At 36.8% G+C, this 17,596-nt stretch overlaps 1 protein-coding gene and 1 pseudogene across 1 annotated transcript; both read left to right on the top strand.

Annotated features, from left to right (window-relative positions):
- The first annotated feature begins 452 nt into the window (after nucleotides 1-452).
- On the top strand, nucleotides 453-10,160 carry LOC133675367 (MDIS1-interacting receptor like kinase 2-like). The gene is made up of 3 exons (XM_062096718.1): nucleotides 453-3,246; nucleotides 3,367-3,582; nucleotides 9,358-10,160. The coding sequence occupies exons 1-3, from the start codon at nucleotides 453-455 to the stop codon at nucleotides 9,528-9,530; spliced, it is 3,183 nt and encodes a 1,060-aa protein (XP_061952702.1). The 3' UTR covers nucleotides 9,531-10,160.
- Nucleotides 10,161-12,768: 2,608 nt separating this feature from the next.
- LOC133675095 (MDIS1-interacting receptor like kinase 2-like) lies at nucleotides 12,769-16,365 on the top strand (annotated as a pseudogene).
- Nucleotides 16,366-17,596: the final 1,231 nt, after the last annotated feature.

Here is a 17,596-nt window from a genome sequence, read left to right as displayed (position 1 = left end):
AATACAAAGGAATAAAAAAATGACAATTAAGAGAATAAAAACCTAATTTGGAAAAAATTAAGATGGCAACCTAAAATTTTAATTATAGGCAAAATTAAAAAGAAAAATTAAAATTAACAAAAGAATCCAAAACAAAAAAAAATTAAGAGATTGATCGTCAAATTTAAAAAAATTAAAAAAATCAAGTTTAAAATCCAATGATAAAATTAAAAACAAATTAAAATTTAATAAATAAATTAAAATTAAAAATCAAAACATTAAAAACTAAACCTTAAATATCATCCAACTTTAAAATCTACCCAACACCAAGTTTGTAACTTTGGAAATTTTTAATGAAGACTTCATTTCCGGTCAAGATTGAATTTATAATCTATCATTTCTTTCCCATATATATACGTATGCAGGGCAAACCATTTTATACATCCTTTTTAAGAAATTAAACCACCAAGGCCATGGCTTCCCACATCTTTCTCTTCTCCACACCTTTTTTGGTTTTTTCCTTACTTGCTTATGCTTCCTTCTTTGCTTCTTTTGCTTACTCGGCTACTGGAGCTGCTGAAGTAGCAAATGGAAGGAAGGAAGCGGAAGCTCTTCTACAATGGAAACTCAGTCTTGACAACCAAAGCCAGTCTCTCCTGTCTTCTTGGGCTGGAGACAGCCCTTGCAACTGGTTCGGAATCAGTTGCGACAAGTCTGGTAGTGTCATCAACATAAGTCTGCCCAATTCTAGTTTGAGAGGGACGCTTAATAGTCTCCGATTCTCTTCCTTTCCTAACTTGATTGGGCTTTTCCTTCCCAACAACTCCCTTTATGGTTATGTTCCTTCACATTCAGGCATCCTTTCTAACCTCGCCATCCTTAACTTGTCTTCCAATAACCTTTCTGGCAACATTCCACCGGAAATTGGAAATTTAGTATCTCTCACTATTTTAGATTTGTTCTCTAATAAACTAACCGGTACAATACCGATATTTTTAGAAAATTTAAAAAGCTTATCTATACTTTACCTTTGGAATAACAATCTTTCTAGTCCCCTTGCTATTATCGGAAACCTCACGAGATCTCTTACTATTTTAGCTTTGTCATATAATAAACTAACTGGTATAATACCAGCATCTTTAGAAAATTTAAAAAGCTTATCTGCACTTTATCTTTACAATAACAATTTTTTTGGTCCAATTACTTTTATTGGAAACCTGACGAGATCTCTTACTCTTTTATCTTTGGCGTCTAATAAACTAACTAGTACAATACCAGCATCTTTAGAAAATTTAAAAAGCTTATCTGCACTTAACCTTTACAATAACAATTTTTTTGGTCCAATTACTTTTATCGAAAACCTGACGAGATCTCTTACTTTTTTATCTTTGGGGTCTAATAAACTAACTGGTACAATACCAGTATCTTTAGAAAATTTAGTATTTCTCACCATTTTAGATTTATCATCTAATAAACTAACCGGTAGAATACCAACATCTTTAGGCAATTTAAGAAGCTTATCTCTACTTCACCTTGCGGAAAACAGTCTTTTCGGTCCTATTCCTCCAGAAATGAACAACCTTACACATTTGTATGCGTTACAAATATTTTCTAATAGATTGTCTGGTAATCTACCACGAGATGTGTGCCTTGGTGGATTACTTTCACAGTTTGCTGCGTTTGAAAATTATTTCACGGGACCTATCCCAAAAAGCTTGAGAAATTGCAGCAGCTTGTTGAGACTCAGACTTGAGAGAAACCAACTTAGTGGAAACATATCTGAAGCTTTTGGCACACATCCTCATTTGAACTACATGGATTTGAGTGATAATGAATTGCATGGTGAACTTTCATTGAAATGGGAGCAGTTTAACAATCTGATAGCCTTCAGAATTTCTGGAAACAAGATTTCTGGAGAAATACCAGCAGCTCTTGGAAAGGCAACTTATCTACAAGCTCTTGACCTGTCGTCAAATCAACTAGTTGGGAGAATTCCCGAAGAATTGGGAAATTTGAAGTTGATTGAACTTGCACTCAGCGATAACAGACTTTCAGGTGATATTCCTTTCGATGTCGCATCGCTATCTGATCTCGAAAGGCTTGGCCTGGCGGCGAACAATTTTAGTGCAACAATTCTTAAACAGCTTGGTAACTGTTCAAAACTGATATTCTTGAATATGAGCAAGAATAGATCGACAGGGAGTATTCCTGCTGAGATGGGGTCTTTACAGTCTCTTGAAAGTCTTGATCTCAGCTGGAATTCCCTGATGGGAGGTATAGCAACGGAGCTTGGACAGCTGCAGCGACTAGAGGTATTAAACCGCTCCCATAATATGCTGTCTGGTCTCATTCCAACCAGTTTTAGTAGACTGCAAGGCCTCACTAAAGTGGATGTATCCTATAACAAGTTAGAGGGTCCCATTCCTGACATCAAAGCCTTTCGCGAGGCACCATTTGAAGCAATTCACAACAACACCAACCTGTGTGGCAATGCTACTGGTTTGGAGGCTTGTGCTGCTCTCATGAAAGTGCGCAAGAAGGGCCCCAAAGTTGTCATTTTGACTGTATTTTCTCTGTTGGGTAGTTTGTTGGGTCTGATTGTAGGTTTTTTTATCTTTTGCCAAAGCACAAGAAAGAAAAGGTTGGTGGAAGCACAACAAATATTGCAATGTAAAGCGGATGTTTCCGCGAGATGGTGCCCTGATGGAGAACTGCGCTACGAGGACATCATTGAGGCTACTGAGGAATTCGACTCCAAATATTGCATTGGTGCAAGAGGGTATGGAGTTGTTTACAAAGCTGTACTTCCATCAGAACAAGTCCTTGCCGTGAAGAAATTCCACCAAACACCAGAAGTTGAGATGAGCAGCTTGAAAGCTTTTAGAAGCGAGATTGATGTCTTAATGGGTATACGGCATCGAAATATTGTGAAGCTTTATGGTTTCTGCTCGCATGCCAAACACTCATTTTTGGTATATGAATTTGTGGAAAGGGGAAGTTTAAGAAAGTTACTGAACGACGAGGAACAAGCAGTAAAGATGGATTGGGATAAAAGGATAAATCTTATCAAAGGCGTTGCCAATGCTTTATCCTACATGCACCATGACTGTTCTCCTCCGATTATTCATAGAGACATTTCCAGCAACAATGTTCTTTTGGATTCAGAATATGAGGCTCATGTCTCTGACTTAGGCACAGCAAGGCTCTTAATGCCTGACTCATCCAATTGGACATCATTTGCTGGCACCTTTGGGTACACAGCTCCAGGTATGTAGTTAAGTTTCAATATCACCTTCTACAGTAGGTTAGTTTACAAAATCACTTGAAAACAGAATAGGTGCAGTAAATTATTTTTGCAAAATATAGCATGACCAGCCTCTTTTGCAGAGTTGGCATACACAATGAAAGTGGATGAAAAATGTGATGTGTATAGCTTTGGAGTATTAACATTGGAAGTAATGATGGGAAAGCATCCTGGCGATTTCATCTCATCTGTGATGTTTTCTGCTTCCACCTCCTCATCGTCACCAAGCGGTCACAATACACTCTTGAAGGATGTTTTAGACCAGCGCCTGCCACCTCCTGAAAACGAGCTTGCGGACGGTGTGGCACTTGTTGCAAAACTAGCGTTTGCTTGCTTGCAGACCGATTCCCATTATCGGCCAACAATGCGACAAGTTTCTACAGAGCTTACAACTCGTTGGCCGCCATTGCCAAAGCTATTCTCCAAGATAGAATTGGAAGATGAACTGGTTAACGGAAATGTTAATGATTGAATTTTTACTGTATACTTTCCTATCAAGGAGCCAGTAGCTCAGCTGGTAATAGAGTCCCACACTTTTCAAGAGGTGTTATTATCTGTCTTGGAGATTCAGTCCAAAGTCTTAGATTTCCTCTATTTCTTCGCCTGCTGCTTGTGTATATTAAATGCAGAAACAAGAAACAGAGTTTTCCCATTTCGAACTTAAATTCGCCAGATGAAATATTTCACATATTTTTAGTTTCCGTGAGCAACAATGGAAGAAATCAACATATTTTCACGTTTTTTTTTGTTTTCCAATAAACGAAAATGAATTATAATAAGCTCTTGATTTTATTTATTTTTAATTGGTAATGATAATAAGCTTCTTTCAATATATATTGCCATATTAGTAATACAACTAAAAATATTGACGATTTAATAAAAAACCACTACCATTAATTTCCACAATCAAACAAAACTTGTCCTAAAAGAAGTGGCCAATGCTTTCTATTTTCTTAAATAATTCACTAAATTTCCAAATTTGAGATTTCATAGCGGATGTCACCATTGATAGGTGAAGCCCAAAGACAAGGTTTTTTTTTTTGGATAGTTTTTTTTTTCAAAAGAAACTTCACTTCAAGAATGGCAAACTACAGTTGTCTAGCTACAAGCAATTGAATATTCCTTCTTCTCTGTAACTATTCAAAAGGAAATTTTAGACAACATATCACGTAACTATTCATATATATATATATATATGCACTCTTGTTGACTGAAAAAGACAACCACAACCATAGCATCATTACCTAAGAAACTTGTCCCTGCTAATCAGATTCTTCTCGCAAGCAGGTGGAAAAACAAAATTTAATTATCTACTATTCATAAATAATAAATTATTTAATAATTTAATTATATTTATCATGTTTTAATTTAAAATATTGTGATATCTATTATTACTATATTTATTTATATTTTCTTCATTATTTTCAAACAGAAATAGTAATATCTTTTACACATTAAAAATACCTAACTCAAATTTTATAATTTTTAATAGTTTTTCAACTTGATAACCGGTGCTTAAAATTTTTTATTGATTAAAATTGAATTTAAAATTGTTTATTATAAAACTAAAATAAAAAAATAGTAAAAAATAAATACTGTATTTATTTTCTCGTTATATATTGAATTTAAATTCTTAATTATTATTTATTTTTGAAAAAAATACTATTTTCTCACTTAATTTTATTAAAAGAATATTTGCTTAAAATTAACAAGGGTGAAAATAATACATAATTTAACTTCTATAATATCATAATGTTTTGACAATTTGAAGTATCTTGATATTAATTGATTTAATTCGAGAGATAATTTTTCTTGTTTGTTTCTGCTTTTACATGTAGTTTAAGGGATATTTTTAGCTAGGTTGAATGGTTGTTTAAATTGATGTTAGAGTTTAAATTTTTAAATTGAATAATTATTTTACAATAAATTAATTTTTTTTTATTAGGATATACAAAGCCAGATGCCAACACACAATATCATAATATTTATATTGAAGTATAAAATTTCTGGATATTTTTTATTACTCTTCCCCTGGCCACGGTTATCTAATCTTACATTATGAGGTAGCTGAATTGATTTGATTGATCAAAATGAACTCACAAAAGAAGAGTAAAGGATATAACTGAGCCCGAAACCCAAAGACGAGTTTTCTTATAATAACAATGACAAATGTTTTCTTCCATTTTCCATGACAGACTTGCCTATGAAGGTCCTATAGACAGATTAGAAAAGTTTCCAGAACTTGCCTGGGTCACTGTCACCGATCTGCCTATTATGGCCTGGAGCGTATCTTGCATCAAAAAAATCATGTTGAGGTTCGGAAGGGTCATTGGTTTTGATAAACTTAGTCTGCACTTTAGCACTTTAAACACTTTGACATTCCATATTGCAACTCAGCACACAAAGCACATTGATGAAGATAACTGTTTATGCTAACATATAATTGAACCGATTTAAGAGACTAGATGTTCAAAATCAGACAATTTCTCCATTGACGTCAATAGAATCAGTTCAGAGTGTAATGTATGGGAAAAAAATTTGTGCAGCAAGGATTTTGGATCTACCAGTGCTAAATGTCAGAATATCAGAGGTCCAATTAGAAATAACCATTTCTGGAGAAAACGACGCCGTTTCGTTTCTACTATTCGTCACCTTCTTCATGGATTAATTCAGCAGAAAGGAAACTGCCTCAAACCGGTTGCAATCGTGTACCACGTCTCCTACACAATGCATCTCCAAATATGCATTGTGTAAGAGAGCACATTCAGAGAAAAGACCAAAAAAAGGGGGGGACGACCGCACTGGACGGGGGAGAGACGGGAGAAAAAAACGAAAAAACCAGAGGAGGAGAGAACGAACAATGGGGTTTTTTTCGGAAGCTGAGAAAAATCACAAAAAACAGAAAGAACACAAACAGAGGAGGAAAAAAACCAGAGAACAAGGATGTAAACATAGGACAGACGAAAACAAAAGATAGGGAATAAAGGCCAGAGAGAAAGACCAGAACAGGAGGACACAACTCGAGGGGACGAACAGCACAGGGGAGACCTGGAAACGCAAAGAGAGGCGAACGAACAGAAAGAAACCAGGAAATAAAGAACAAAGAAAGCAAAAGAAAAGCAAGAAGAGGGGAGACTAACAGAAGCAGAAGGGAGAGTAACATCAGCCAGAAAGAACAAGCCTCCATCTTCAGCAGCCCCCTGAAACAGCCCCCTGAAACAGGTTAGCTTCCTTTCCCTTTGCAAAATTCAAATAAGTCTGGTACCGTGCGAAGGTAATTTTAATTAACTTTGCACTGTGCACAGTATGTTCACGCATGCGTGCCTCAGCCAAGCAGGTCATTGTATTAGACCAGTGACTGGGCTAAGTTGGCTGGGTTCAGACCAGTCCGAATAGGCTGAGTGAGATACAGTCCAAAAAAAAAAGAAGCTGAGGCCGGCTGGGCCTGAGAGATGGAATCAGGCAATAAACAGAGGAATTCCAGATTTACTAAGCAGAAACAGCCGCAGGGTGCATATACTATGGAGAGAGATGAAGAGGTTCAGAATATGTTGAATGATGGGGTAAGATTGGGTCTGGGTGACATACAGGAACTGAATGTTTTTGCTGAATCGATCTGAGAAACTGTGAACAAGGAATTTGAAAATTAGACTGCAAATCAGTAACCGTCCGGAGACTCTTTTTCGGGTATGGTTTTTTCTCATATCTTGTTTAACATGAAAATCTACTTTTGGACTAAGCGGTCAAGCTATTAAAAAGATGCTTATTCACCATGCGATTGATGTTTATTTTCTGCTTGAGACTAAGCGGGCAGCCTGCACAGAAAAATTTGTCAACTTTCTTTGGAATGAACAGAATATTAGATGGACTTCTATAGATGCTGTTGGGAAATCCGGTGGTGTTTTAGTCTTATGGAATGATAACAATTTCAGAGTTAACTCTATAGAATATGGGGGACAGTGGATTGCTATCTTTGGTGTTCATTCTCTTTCAGATTTTGCTTGTGCCGTAGTGGGAGTCTATGCAGCTAGTTTAGTTTTTGAACGACGAACTTTATAGAATGAGCTTACCATGTTAAAATCAGCCTTTGAAGTGCCTATGTTCCTAGTAGGGGACTTTAAAGAGACCTTACACCCAAGTGAAAGTAGTAGTGGGTACTTGAATGTTACTGGTTCAAAGGCCTTCAAGTCTTTTCTTTCTAATTGCGACTTCATTGAGTATCCTCTTGTTGGGCGTCGTTACACTTGGTTTTGGGGCAGATCAATGAGCGGAATAGACAGAACTTTTGCATCTCCATCTTGTGTCTTACAATTTCCTTTACTGTCTTTGGCTAGATACCCCTAGAGGATCCGATCACTGTCATTTAGTTCTTGGCCAGATTCGTGAGAATTGGGGGTGGAGGCCATTTTGTTTTATGAATTGTTGGACTGTCTTGCCACGATTCATGAAAGATATGGAGACTTTCTGGAGAGAATGCGAGCTAAAACATCCTGGAAATTCGCACTGGTTAAGAAATTGAATTTGTTGGCACATAAATTTCGAACCTGGAACCATGATGTCATTGGTAATCAGGATAACAGGCTTAAGGAATTGCTGGATAAAATACGTAAGTTGGAAGAAGAAATGGAGGTCTGTGATGCTGGGGATTTTCTCGGACTGATGGTGTTCATGACCATTGCCTATTGGAAGTTTAGTATACTGACATAGAATATTTAACGTGGTTCGGCAAATCACCTACATCCTCATAAAAAGTCTATATTATTATAGATAAAAGAGGGTACAACATAGATACATAGAGGAGGAGGATCACTTTCACTCAAATTTATTGCTCTCACACACGCTGCTGCACAAGGCAGCAGGGCTGCTACCCTTGGCAGCCACTCCTCTTTCTCTCCTCATGCATTTCTCTCTTGTTCTCCTTTGCATTTCCTCTCGTTTTGATCTCTAAATAATGCCTTTATTTATAGGCTTTAATGTCAGTTCTTTCTGCACTTGTCAACAATGGTGGCCATTCTTTCTCTTTACCAATGGTTGGTACAGCTTCTTTTGACAATATCCGGTTGCCACCAATAACCCACCATTATAGGCTTTGACAATTGCAATAGGCTACAGATACTTCATTATCAATGAATAGTGCAGTTCATTGATAGTTTCTGCACATTAATTATAACGTGACCTATCAGAAACTGAGAGGATCGAATTATATGCCTTAAAAACACAACAATGGGATGTAAGCAAACATGTTGAAGCTATTTGGAGGCAAAAATCAAGAGAGAACTGGTGTAAATTAGGGGAAAAGTCTTTGTTAGCATATGCATTTGTAGGAGATAGCGTGTTTCTTGCTGGGTTCGGGGCGAAGCCCTGAAATTTTTTTTTTCTTGCATAAAATCCATAGAATTCATTATTGTATATAAAGCTCCAAATAAAATTTATTCAAAATAATAAAAACACAACTAAAATTAACCCTATAAAAACATATAAAAACATATAGGACTTAACGACAGTATAATTCCCAAAGAAAAGGAACAAACAAATTAAAGCTCTTAGCATTAGCTGCACTTGTAATCCTAGGCCAAAGATCAGCACACTCATTCCCAATTGGACCGGTAATTGCTGAGCCTTTCATTTCTTCTTTGGGGTTCACAATGACACCAGCATTATCTTCAAAATACATGAAAACACCATCCTTTCGGCGCCAAGGCTTACGCTACCTAACAATGACAACAGGCATAACCTTCTTCCTGAGATCAGGCTTCCCTTTCTTGACAATGGCCATTACCATATCACCAACGCAGGCAGAAGACAAACGATTCAAGCGACCCTTAATTTCCTTCACAGATATGATGTAAAGGTCATGCAGGGAGAGTATTGAGTATTTTAATAATTTTTTTTTTTAACCTGGGCTACAGCCCTCCTTAGCCTCCTATACTCCTCCGCCCTTGATCCTGGCGATTTCATCTCATCTCTGATGTTATCTGCTTCCACCTCCTCATCATCAACAAGCGGTCACAATACACTCTTGAAGGATGTTTTAGACCAGCGCCTCCCACCTCCTGAAATCAAACTTGCGTAAGGTGTGGCACATGTTGCAAAACTAGCATTTGCTTGCTTGCAGACCGATCCCCATTATCGCCCAACAATGCGACAAGTTATTACAGAGCTTACAACTCGTTGGCCTTCACTGCCAAAGCGATTATCCAGGATGGAAATGGAAGATATACTGGTTCACAGAAATGTTATTGGTTGAATTTTTACATACTTGGCCGTCTCTGTTTTTCCTTTCCTTTCTGTTCTCTTCTGTCCTGTGCAACTCCCTGTGTTTGCTCCCTCGTGTTATGTCCTCCTCTGCATTTTGCTCGTCTGTTTTCGTCTGTTCGCCCGTCTGATTTTCTCCCTGCGTTTTCGTTCTTCTCTGTCTTATTCTTCTTTTGGTTTTTCTTTTCTGTCCTCACCTCTGCTATTCTTTTGCTCATTTGTTTGTTCTCCCCCTTTTCGTCCTCCTGTTGCGTTCGTATTTATAGGCAAGAGAATGCAATTGCACCTCTCAGAGTGGTGATCGTGCAGCTGCAGAGATAGCATCCATTATTGGACTATTAACGGCACATCATGAGGGAAAGACGTTACCACATTCTTTGCCGTTTCTGCTGAATCGAGACGAAGGAGATGAACAGTTTGATTTGAAACGGTGTCGTTTTCAGATGGGAATAGCCATTTTCAATTTGGTCACTGAAGTTCTGAAATTTTGTAATCAAGACCCTGGGTAAATTGTAATTAGCACCATTTACAACATGGTCCTTGTATTTTAATTTCCTGCAATTTTAACCTGAATCTGCTCCAAACTTTGGTATTTATTCAATTAAGCCCCTGATTTCATTAATTCAACTAATTCCAAGTTTAATTAAGTCTCCAAATTTATCATTTCTTCAATTAAGCTCTTGATTTGGTTAATTAAACTAATTCAAAGTTTAAGTAAGTCCCCAAACTTTTAATTTATGTTGTCTTGACCCCAATTTAAATTTATTCTTCATTCATTTCAATTCATTTTTTCATTTTTTTCATCATTATTTTATTTATTTTATAAAATGAAATAAGATAAAAATAAAAAAAAGTAAAAAATTAAGTTATGATATTAATTATAACATAAACAATAACAGTAATGAAAATGATGATATCCTCAATGGTTTTCTCATTACCAGGCTAAAGGTTGAGTGTAAAAGAATATGGAATGTATTCAATGAAAAACATTTATTGATTTTTTTCATTACTAGGCTAAAGATATTTTTAATTACAAGTTTACTATTATCATAAAAATATAGTTATTTAAGGATTATAAGGATGCAATGCATATTGATGAAGCAAGTTGAGATTTTCAATTCATGATTCTAGAAATCATAAAAGAGAAGTAATGTTCCAATATATTGATGTTCCCATGTAAAATTTAATATGAAGGGATGAAACTCATATTTAAGATTGTAATACATATGAGGTGAATAAAGAAAATGGGTTGAAAGGCCTTGATTGGATATCTACAAGATCAAGGTAAGAACAATTTGAATTTAAGAACGAGTTTTTTCTATCCCAGGAAAAATTGATGCATGAGCATTTATTTCTTTTTTTTTTTTCATTTAGGAATTTTATTTAATCTTATTTAGTTTTAGTTATTTTTGCTTATTCAATTTAGATTTTTTTTTCTTGTTTGATTAAGCTTAATATTAGTATAAATAAGGTTGTGTAATTTGTAATTTAGTAGAAACTTGGATGAATAAAATTAAATATTTTTGGTGTTTTCTTATAGTTATCCAAGAATCTCGTTATTATTGAAATCAATGCTAGTTCAACCATGTCCAACTATAAAGGCACACATTATCTGATATGGATAACCATGCTAAAAAAAAAACTCTGAAGTCATCCTAGATAGCTGAGGAGCTATCCTAGAAAGCACACTGGCTGGTCATCCACCTAGGAATCTCTAGTATCCGTCTTTGCTGGTTTGATTCACACATGAAGAAACTGCATGTCACTCTCTAAAGCCTCTGATCGTCTAGGCAACTCATCAAACAAGATGGCTCGGGCAATTAAATATGAGTTACATCTAAGGAGTTGCATCATCAAAGTCCATTCGGGCAATTCATCGAACAAGAACTGATCTGCTCAAATTATATCATATAAGAAAATTATTTTGTCTCAGACCGAGTGAACCTTATTTATTTTAAGATGGGGAGCAACTTATATGGTATGCAATTTGCGCTCTCTTATAAAATCCACATATTAGAGCTTTCCATAACTAGAGGCTCTCTTTCTTATGGTTTTATGGCTACTTGGCCCAACGCGCTGAAGGTACGGACTAAACCCACTCCAAGAATTCCTACAGAACAAAAATAAACCTGTAGGATGCCCTCTCTCCCTGTCCTTGTCTCTCATTCTCTACATATTTTACATACAGACTCTACTTGCATAACTTTCATATTACCAAATGCTGACTTGATCGTCAAAGTGGCTTCACTGAAGCACCCTAGTACCACTAATCTCATCTGATTTTTTCATTGCTACTGGAAATTTTTTTGTTGACTTCTTCTACACCCACTCATCATAACTGAGATTCTGATGCAACGTACCAATGCATTAAATATGGAATAGACATACCAACGAAGAAGGAAAACATCAAAGTCACAATTTCTTAATTTTCCATGATACTTTATAGCGAAGATGCTAAGAGAAACCCCACCAGAATTCGACATCCACCTAACACTGGCAAACTGGAACTAAGTTTTTAATTCATGCATTTATAATGAAGGCTTCATTTCCAGTCAAGATCGGCATCGCAAATAGTCCACAGCTCCTAATTATGAGTAATTGAATGTTCTAATTAATCACTAAACTTGCCCCTGTCCTGCACCTTTCTTGAATCCTTCAAGCCAAATCTGTCATTAACTAAGGAATGGATGCACCACAGAAGAAGGAATCTTCATCTTTATACTCATTTTAATCAATCAACCTCGAATTTCATTTGATCTATGCATTTTATTTTACAGCTCCTCAATGATTACCCAAGATATCTTGCCTTTTTATGTCTTTTTCCACCATAGTGTGGAACATACTATTTTGCTCGTTGTCATGGAAAAGTTTTTACTCATCTTGTAAGAGAGGTCAGGACTCAGGAGTATGAGTTTGGTTTGGAGTGACTGAGTGCTATATATATATATATATATATATATATATATATATATATATGATACAAGAGCTATAATAGACCATCCTTTTGTTGTACAGATGTGTCACGTCCTTCAGTATCAAATAAGAACCATGTAGAATTTAATTTCAATGTCAAAACCTAAACCTCAACTAAGTTTTCAGCATTTATAATCATTTCATAAATGTATACCAATAGTTCGCAGCTCTTAATTACGAGTAGTTGAATGTTCTGATCACTAATTTTACCCTGTCCATCACCTTCCTCTCAATCATCAAACCAAATCTACCATTTCTTTCCCTTATACATACGTGTGCAGGGCAAATTATTTTCTACATCCTCCTTAAGAAATTATACCACCAAAGCCATGGCTTCCCAAACCTTCCCCTTATCCACACCTTTGTTGTTTTTTAACTTACTTGCTTATGCTTCCTTCTTTACTTCTTTTGCTTTCTTGGCTAGTGGAGCTGAAGTAGCAAATGGAAGGAAGGAAGCGGAAGAATGGAAAGTCAGTCTTGACAACCAAAGCCAGTCTCACCTGTCTTCATGGGCTGGAGACAGCCCTTGCAACTGGGTCGGAATCAGTTGCGACAAGTCTGGTAGTGTCACCAACATAAGTCTTCCTAATTCTAGTTTGAGAGGTACCCTAAACAGTCTCAGATTCTCTTCCTTTCCTGACTTGATTGAGCTTATCCTTCGCAACAACTCGCTCTATGGATTCATTCCTTCACATATAGGTAACCTTTCTAACCTCAACAAACTTGACTTGTCTTTCAATAACATTTCTGGCAACATTCCATCAGAAATAAGCAAATTGAAAAGACTTAGAGTTTTTTCCCTTGCTGTAAACCATATCAGTGGCACCATCCCTAAGGAAATAGGAATGTTGAGTTCACTTTCTCAAATATTTTGGCATGAGAATGATCTCGGAGGATTACTCCCTGCTTCTATAAGCAATTTGACCCACTTAACTGATCTTTATCTCAATGGAAATGAGCTTTATGGTGGAATACCACCAGAAGTTGGAACATTGGGATCTCTAAATTTGCTTGATTTGTCAAATAACAACCTTAGTGGTGTTTTTCCTACGTCGATTGGAAACCTAAGCAACTTGTCTTATCTTTACCTTTACAGAAACAAACTCTCTGGTTTCATACCTAGGGAAGTAGGAATGCTTGAACATCTATCTACCCTTCAGTTGTCCAGAAATAATTGTCAAGGTCTAATCCCTGCTTCCATAGGAAACATTACATCTCTTACTAGTTTAGATTTGTCATCTAACAATCTAACTAGTACAATACCAGCATCTTTAGGAAACTTAGAAAGCTTATCTGAACTTTATCTTTGGAATAACAATCTTTTTGGTCCCATTACTTCTATAGGAAACCTGACGGGATCTCTCACTACTTTAGATTTGTCAAATAATAATCTAACTGGTACAATACCAGCATCGTTAGGAAATTTAAGAAGCTTATCTAAACTTTATCTTGGAAATAACAGTCTTTTTGGTCTCATTCCTCCAGAAATGAGTAATCTTACACATTTGTATTTGATACAAATATACTCTAATAGATTGTCTGGAAATCTACCACAAGATGTGTGCCTTGGTGGATTACTTTCATATTTTTCTGCGTTTGAAAATTATTTCACGGGACCTGTCCCGAAAAGCTTTAAAAATTGCAGCAGTTTGGTGAGACTCAGACTTGAGAGAAACCAACTTAGTGGAAAAATATCTGAAGGTTTTGGCACACATCCCCATTTGTACTACATGGATTTGAGTGATAATGAATTGCATGGTGAACTTTCATTCAAATGGGATCAGTTTAACAATCTGACAACGTTCAGAATTTCTGGAAACAAAATATCTGGAGAAATACCAGCTGCTCTTGGAAAGGCAACTCATCTACAAGCTCTTGACCTGTCGTCAAATCAACTAGTTGGGAGAATTCCAAAAGAATTGGGAAATTTAAAGTTGATTGAACTTGAACTCTACGATAACACACTTTCAGGTGATATTCCTTTCGATGTCGCATCCCTATCTGATCTCCAAAGGCTTGGCCTGGCCGCGAACAATTTTAGTGCAACAATTCTTAAACAGCTTGTTAACTGTTCAAAACTGATATTCTTGAATATCAGCAAGAATAGATTGACAGGGAGTATTCCTGCTGAGATGGGGTCTTTACAGTCTCTTCAAAGTCTTGATATCAGTTGGAATTCCCTGATGGGAGGTATAGCACCGGAGCTTGGACAGCTGCAGCGGCTAGAGGTATTAAATATCTCCCATAACATGCTGTCTGGTCTAATTCCAACCAGTTTTAGTAGACTGCAAGGCCTCACTAAAGTGGATGTATCCTATAACAAGTTAGAGGGTCCCATTCCTGACATCAAAGCCTTTCGCGAGGCATCATTTGAAGCAATTCGCAACAACACCAACCTGTGTGGCAATGCTACTGGTTTGGAGGCTTGTGCTGCTCTCATACAAAACAAAACTGTGCACAAGAAGGGCCCCAAAGTTGTCTTTTTGACTTTATTTTCTCTGCTGGGTAGTTTGTTGGGCCTGATTGTAGGTTTTTTTATCTTTTTCCAAAGCAGAAGAAAGAAAAGGTCAACGGAAACACCACAAAGAGATGTTTCCGCGATATGGTGCCCTGATGGGGATCTGCGCTACGAGGACATCATTGAGGCTACTGAGGAATTTGACTCCAAATATTGCATTGGTGCTGGAGGGTATGGAGTTGTTTACAAAGCTGTACTTCCATCAGAACAAATCCTTGCCGTGAAGAAGTTTCACCAAACACCAGAAGTTGAGATGACCACCTTGAAAGCTTTTAGAAGCGAGATTGATGTCTTAATGGGTATACGGCACCGAAATATTGTGAAGCTGTATGGTTTCTGCTCGCATGCCAAGCACTCATTTTTGGTATATGAATTTGTGGAAAGGGGAAGTTAAGAAAGGTACTGAACGACGAGGAACAAGCAGCAAAGATGGATTGGGATAAAAGGATAAATCTTATCAAAGGAGTAGCAAATGCTTTATCCTACATGCACCATGACTGCTCTCCTCCGATTATTCATAGAGACATTTCCAGCAACAATGTTCTTTTGGATTCAGAATATGAGGCTCATGTCTCTGACTTCGGCACAGCGAGGCTCTTAATGCCCGACTCATCTAATTGGACATCATTTGCTGGCACCTTTGGGTACACAGCTCCAGGTATATGTAGTTAAGTTTCAGTATACAGTAGGTTAGTTTACAAAATCACTTGAAACCAAAATAGGTGCAATAAAATATTTTGGCAAAATATAGCATGACCAGCCTCTTTTGCAGAGTTGGCATACACAATGAAAGTGGATGAAAAATGTGATGTGTTTAGCTTTGGAGTATTAACATTGGAAGTAATGATGGGAAAGCATCCTGGCGATTTCATCTCATCTCTGATGTTATCTGCTTCCACCTCCTCATCACCAGCAAGCGGTCACAATACAATCTTGAAGGATGTCTTAGACCAGCGCCTCCCACCTCCTGAAAACGAACTTGCTGACGGCGTGGCACATGTTGCAAAACTGGCGTTTGCTTGCTTGCAGACCGATCCCCATTACCGGCCAACAATGCGACAAGTTTCTACAGAGCTTACAACTCGTTGGCCTCCATTGCCAAAGCTATTCTCCACGATGGAATTGGAAGATATAATGGTTCACAGAAATGTTATTGGCTGAATTTTTACAGTATACTTGGGCGTCTTGTGAAAAACAACTTGTTTGACAAAATGTAATATTCAATAAACCCTCAAGAGGTGTTATTCCGTCCAAAGCATCATTTTAGATGAGCTTGGTGAATGTCATGAATCATGTAATTTATTGCCTTCATTTGTATCAATTGCCTTCCAACTAATATTTTTTTTTTGGAGAGTAATAAACAATCCAATTAATTCCAGCACAAAGACCGTACAATATTGATGAACAAAATTTCCACAATCAAACCAAACTCATCCTGAAATTCCATATTTATTCCTCCGGGTCTAAAGAGGGCTCCAAAACAAATAAGTAAGACATGCTCCTCAAGTACAGAAGCTATGCAGAAAAGCTTTTGAAATATTGCAGAAATCTTTAAATCACACGTTGCAAAAACATGTCAGGTCTTGACCTACATGTTCTTGCAAAGCACCAAATTAATCTCTTACTCATGAAAATTCAAGTCTTCAAGTATTATTTTGTAAAGAATTTACGGTGTACCCACACACAATTTTAATAAAAACAAATATTTTCCACACTTTTATCTTATTATTTTTCAGGCTAACTTAGTTTGTATAATAAATATGCTAGAGGTTCAATGAGATTTAATTCATATAATAGGAGATAGCCATCCTCTAATCTCAAATCTCTACCCCCTCAACCTTTTCCAGGATTTGAATCTAAAAAACCTCGTATTAAAAATTCAAAAAGTCTAATAAATCTTGCCTTACGAAACTTTCATTAGGGGTTAGCCATACACTTTATATATTTCTAGCAATTCACATGACATCATCAAATAATACAAGTTTTGGAAAAGAATCTACAACACACTAGAACACCCTTGTTGACGATCCCTGCTTCTCTGAGAAACTCCATTAGTATCTTCCCAAGATCACGAAACTCCAAAACAAAGAACATCCAAAACCCTTTGCAACAACTAAAGAAAGATGTTTTCGTATACCTTACCTTAGCCCTCAAACAAACTCCAACAGAACCCTAATTGAATATAACAGCTGAAAACATCCCAGTGAAGTGCTTGAGATTCAAAAACTGAAGTCTAATAATGGACTACTTGAAGCAAAGCAGAAGTTATGAGACACTTACGATGCGTCTGTTGTGGATAAAAAGGTTGTTTCCGTAGAAAGCAATTTTCAAGACGAACAGGAACGTTGTGGCAGTTGATTTGAAACATAGGAATTGGAAGGTGTTGGGTATACGACCAAAGTCCCACATTGGCTAGAAATGGGGAAGATCATGGATATATAAGGATAGACAAATATCTCCATTGGTATGAGGCCTTTGGGTATAGCCTAAGAGCAAATCCATGAGGGTTTAGGCCCAAAGTGGACAATATCATACCAATGTGGAGATAAGTGGTGTCCATAGTCCTT

Source organism: Populus nigra, chromosome 16 (genome assembly GCF_951802175.1).
Source record: "Populus nigra chromosome 16, ddPopNigr1.1, whole genome shotgun sequence".
Lineage (NCBI taxonomy): Eukaryota > Viridiplantae > Streptophyta > Magnoliopsida > Malpighiales > Salicaceae > Populus > Populus nigra.
Note: the sequence above shows the minus strand (reverse complement) of the source record. Positions and strands in the feature narration are given on the sequence as shown.

Coding starts and splice junctions, on each gene's coding strand:
- LOC133675367 (XM_062096718.1), top strand. CDS start 453: ATGGCTTCCCACATCTTTCTCTTCTCCACACCTTTTTTGGTTTTTTCC. Junction 3,247..3,366: donor CTTTGGGTACACAGCTCCAG/GTATGTAGTTAA, acceptor CCTCTTTTGCAG/AGTTGGCATACACAATGAAA. Junction 3,583..9,357: donor TGAAAACGAGCTTGCGGACG/GTGTGGCACTTG, acceptor AACTTGCGTAAG/GTGTGGCACATGTTGCAAAA.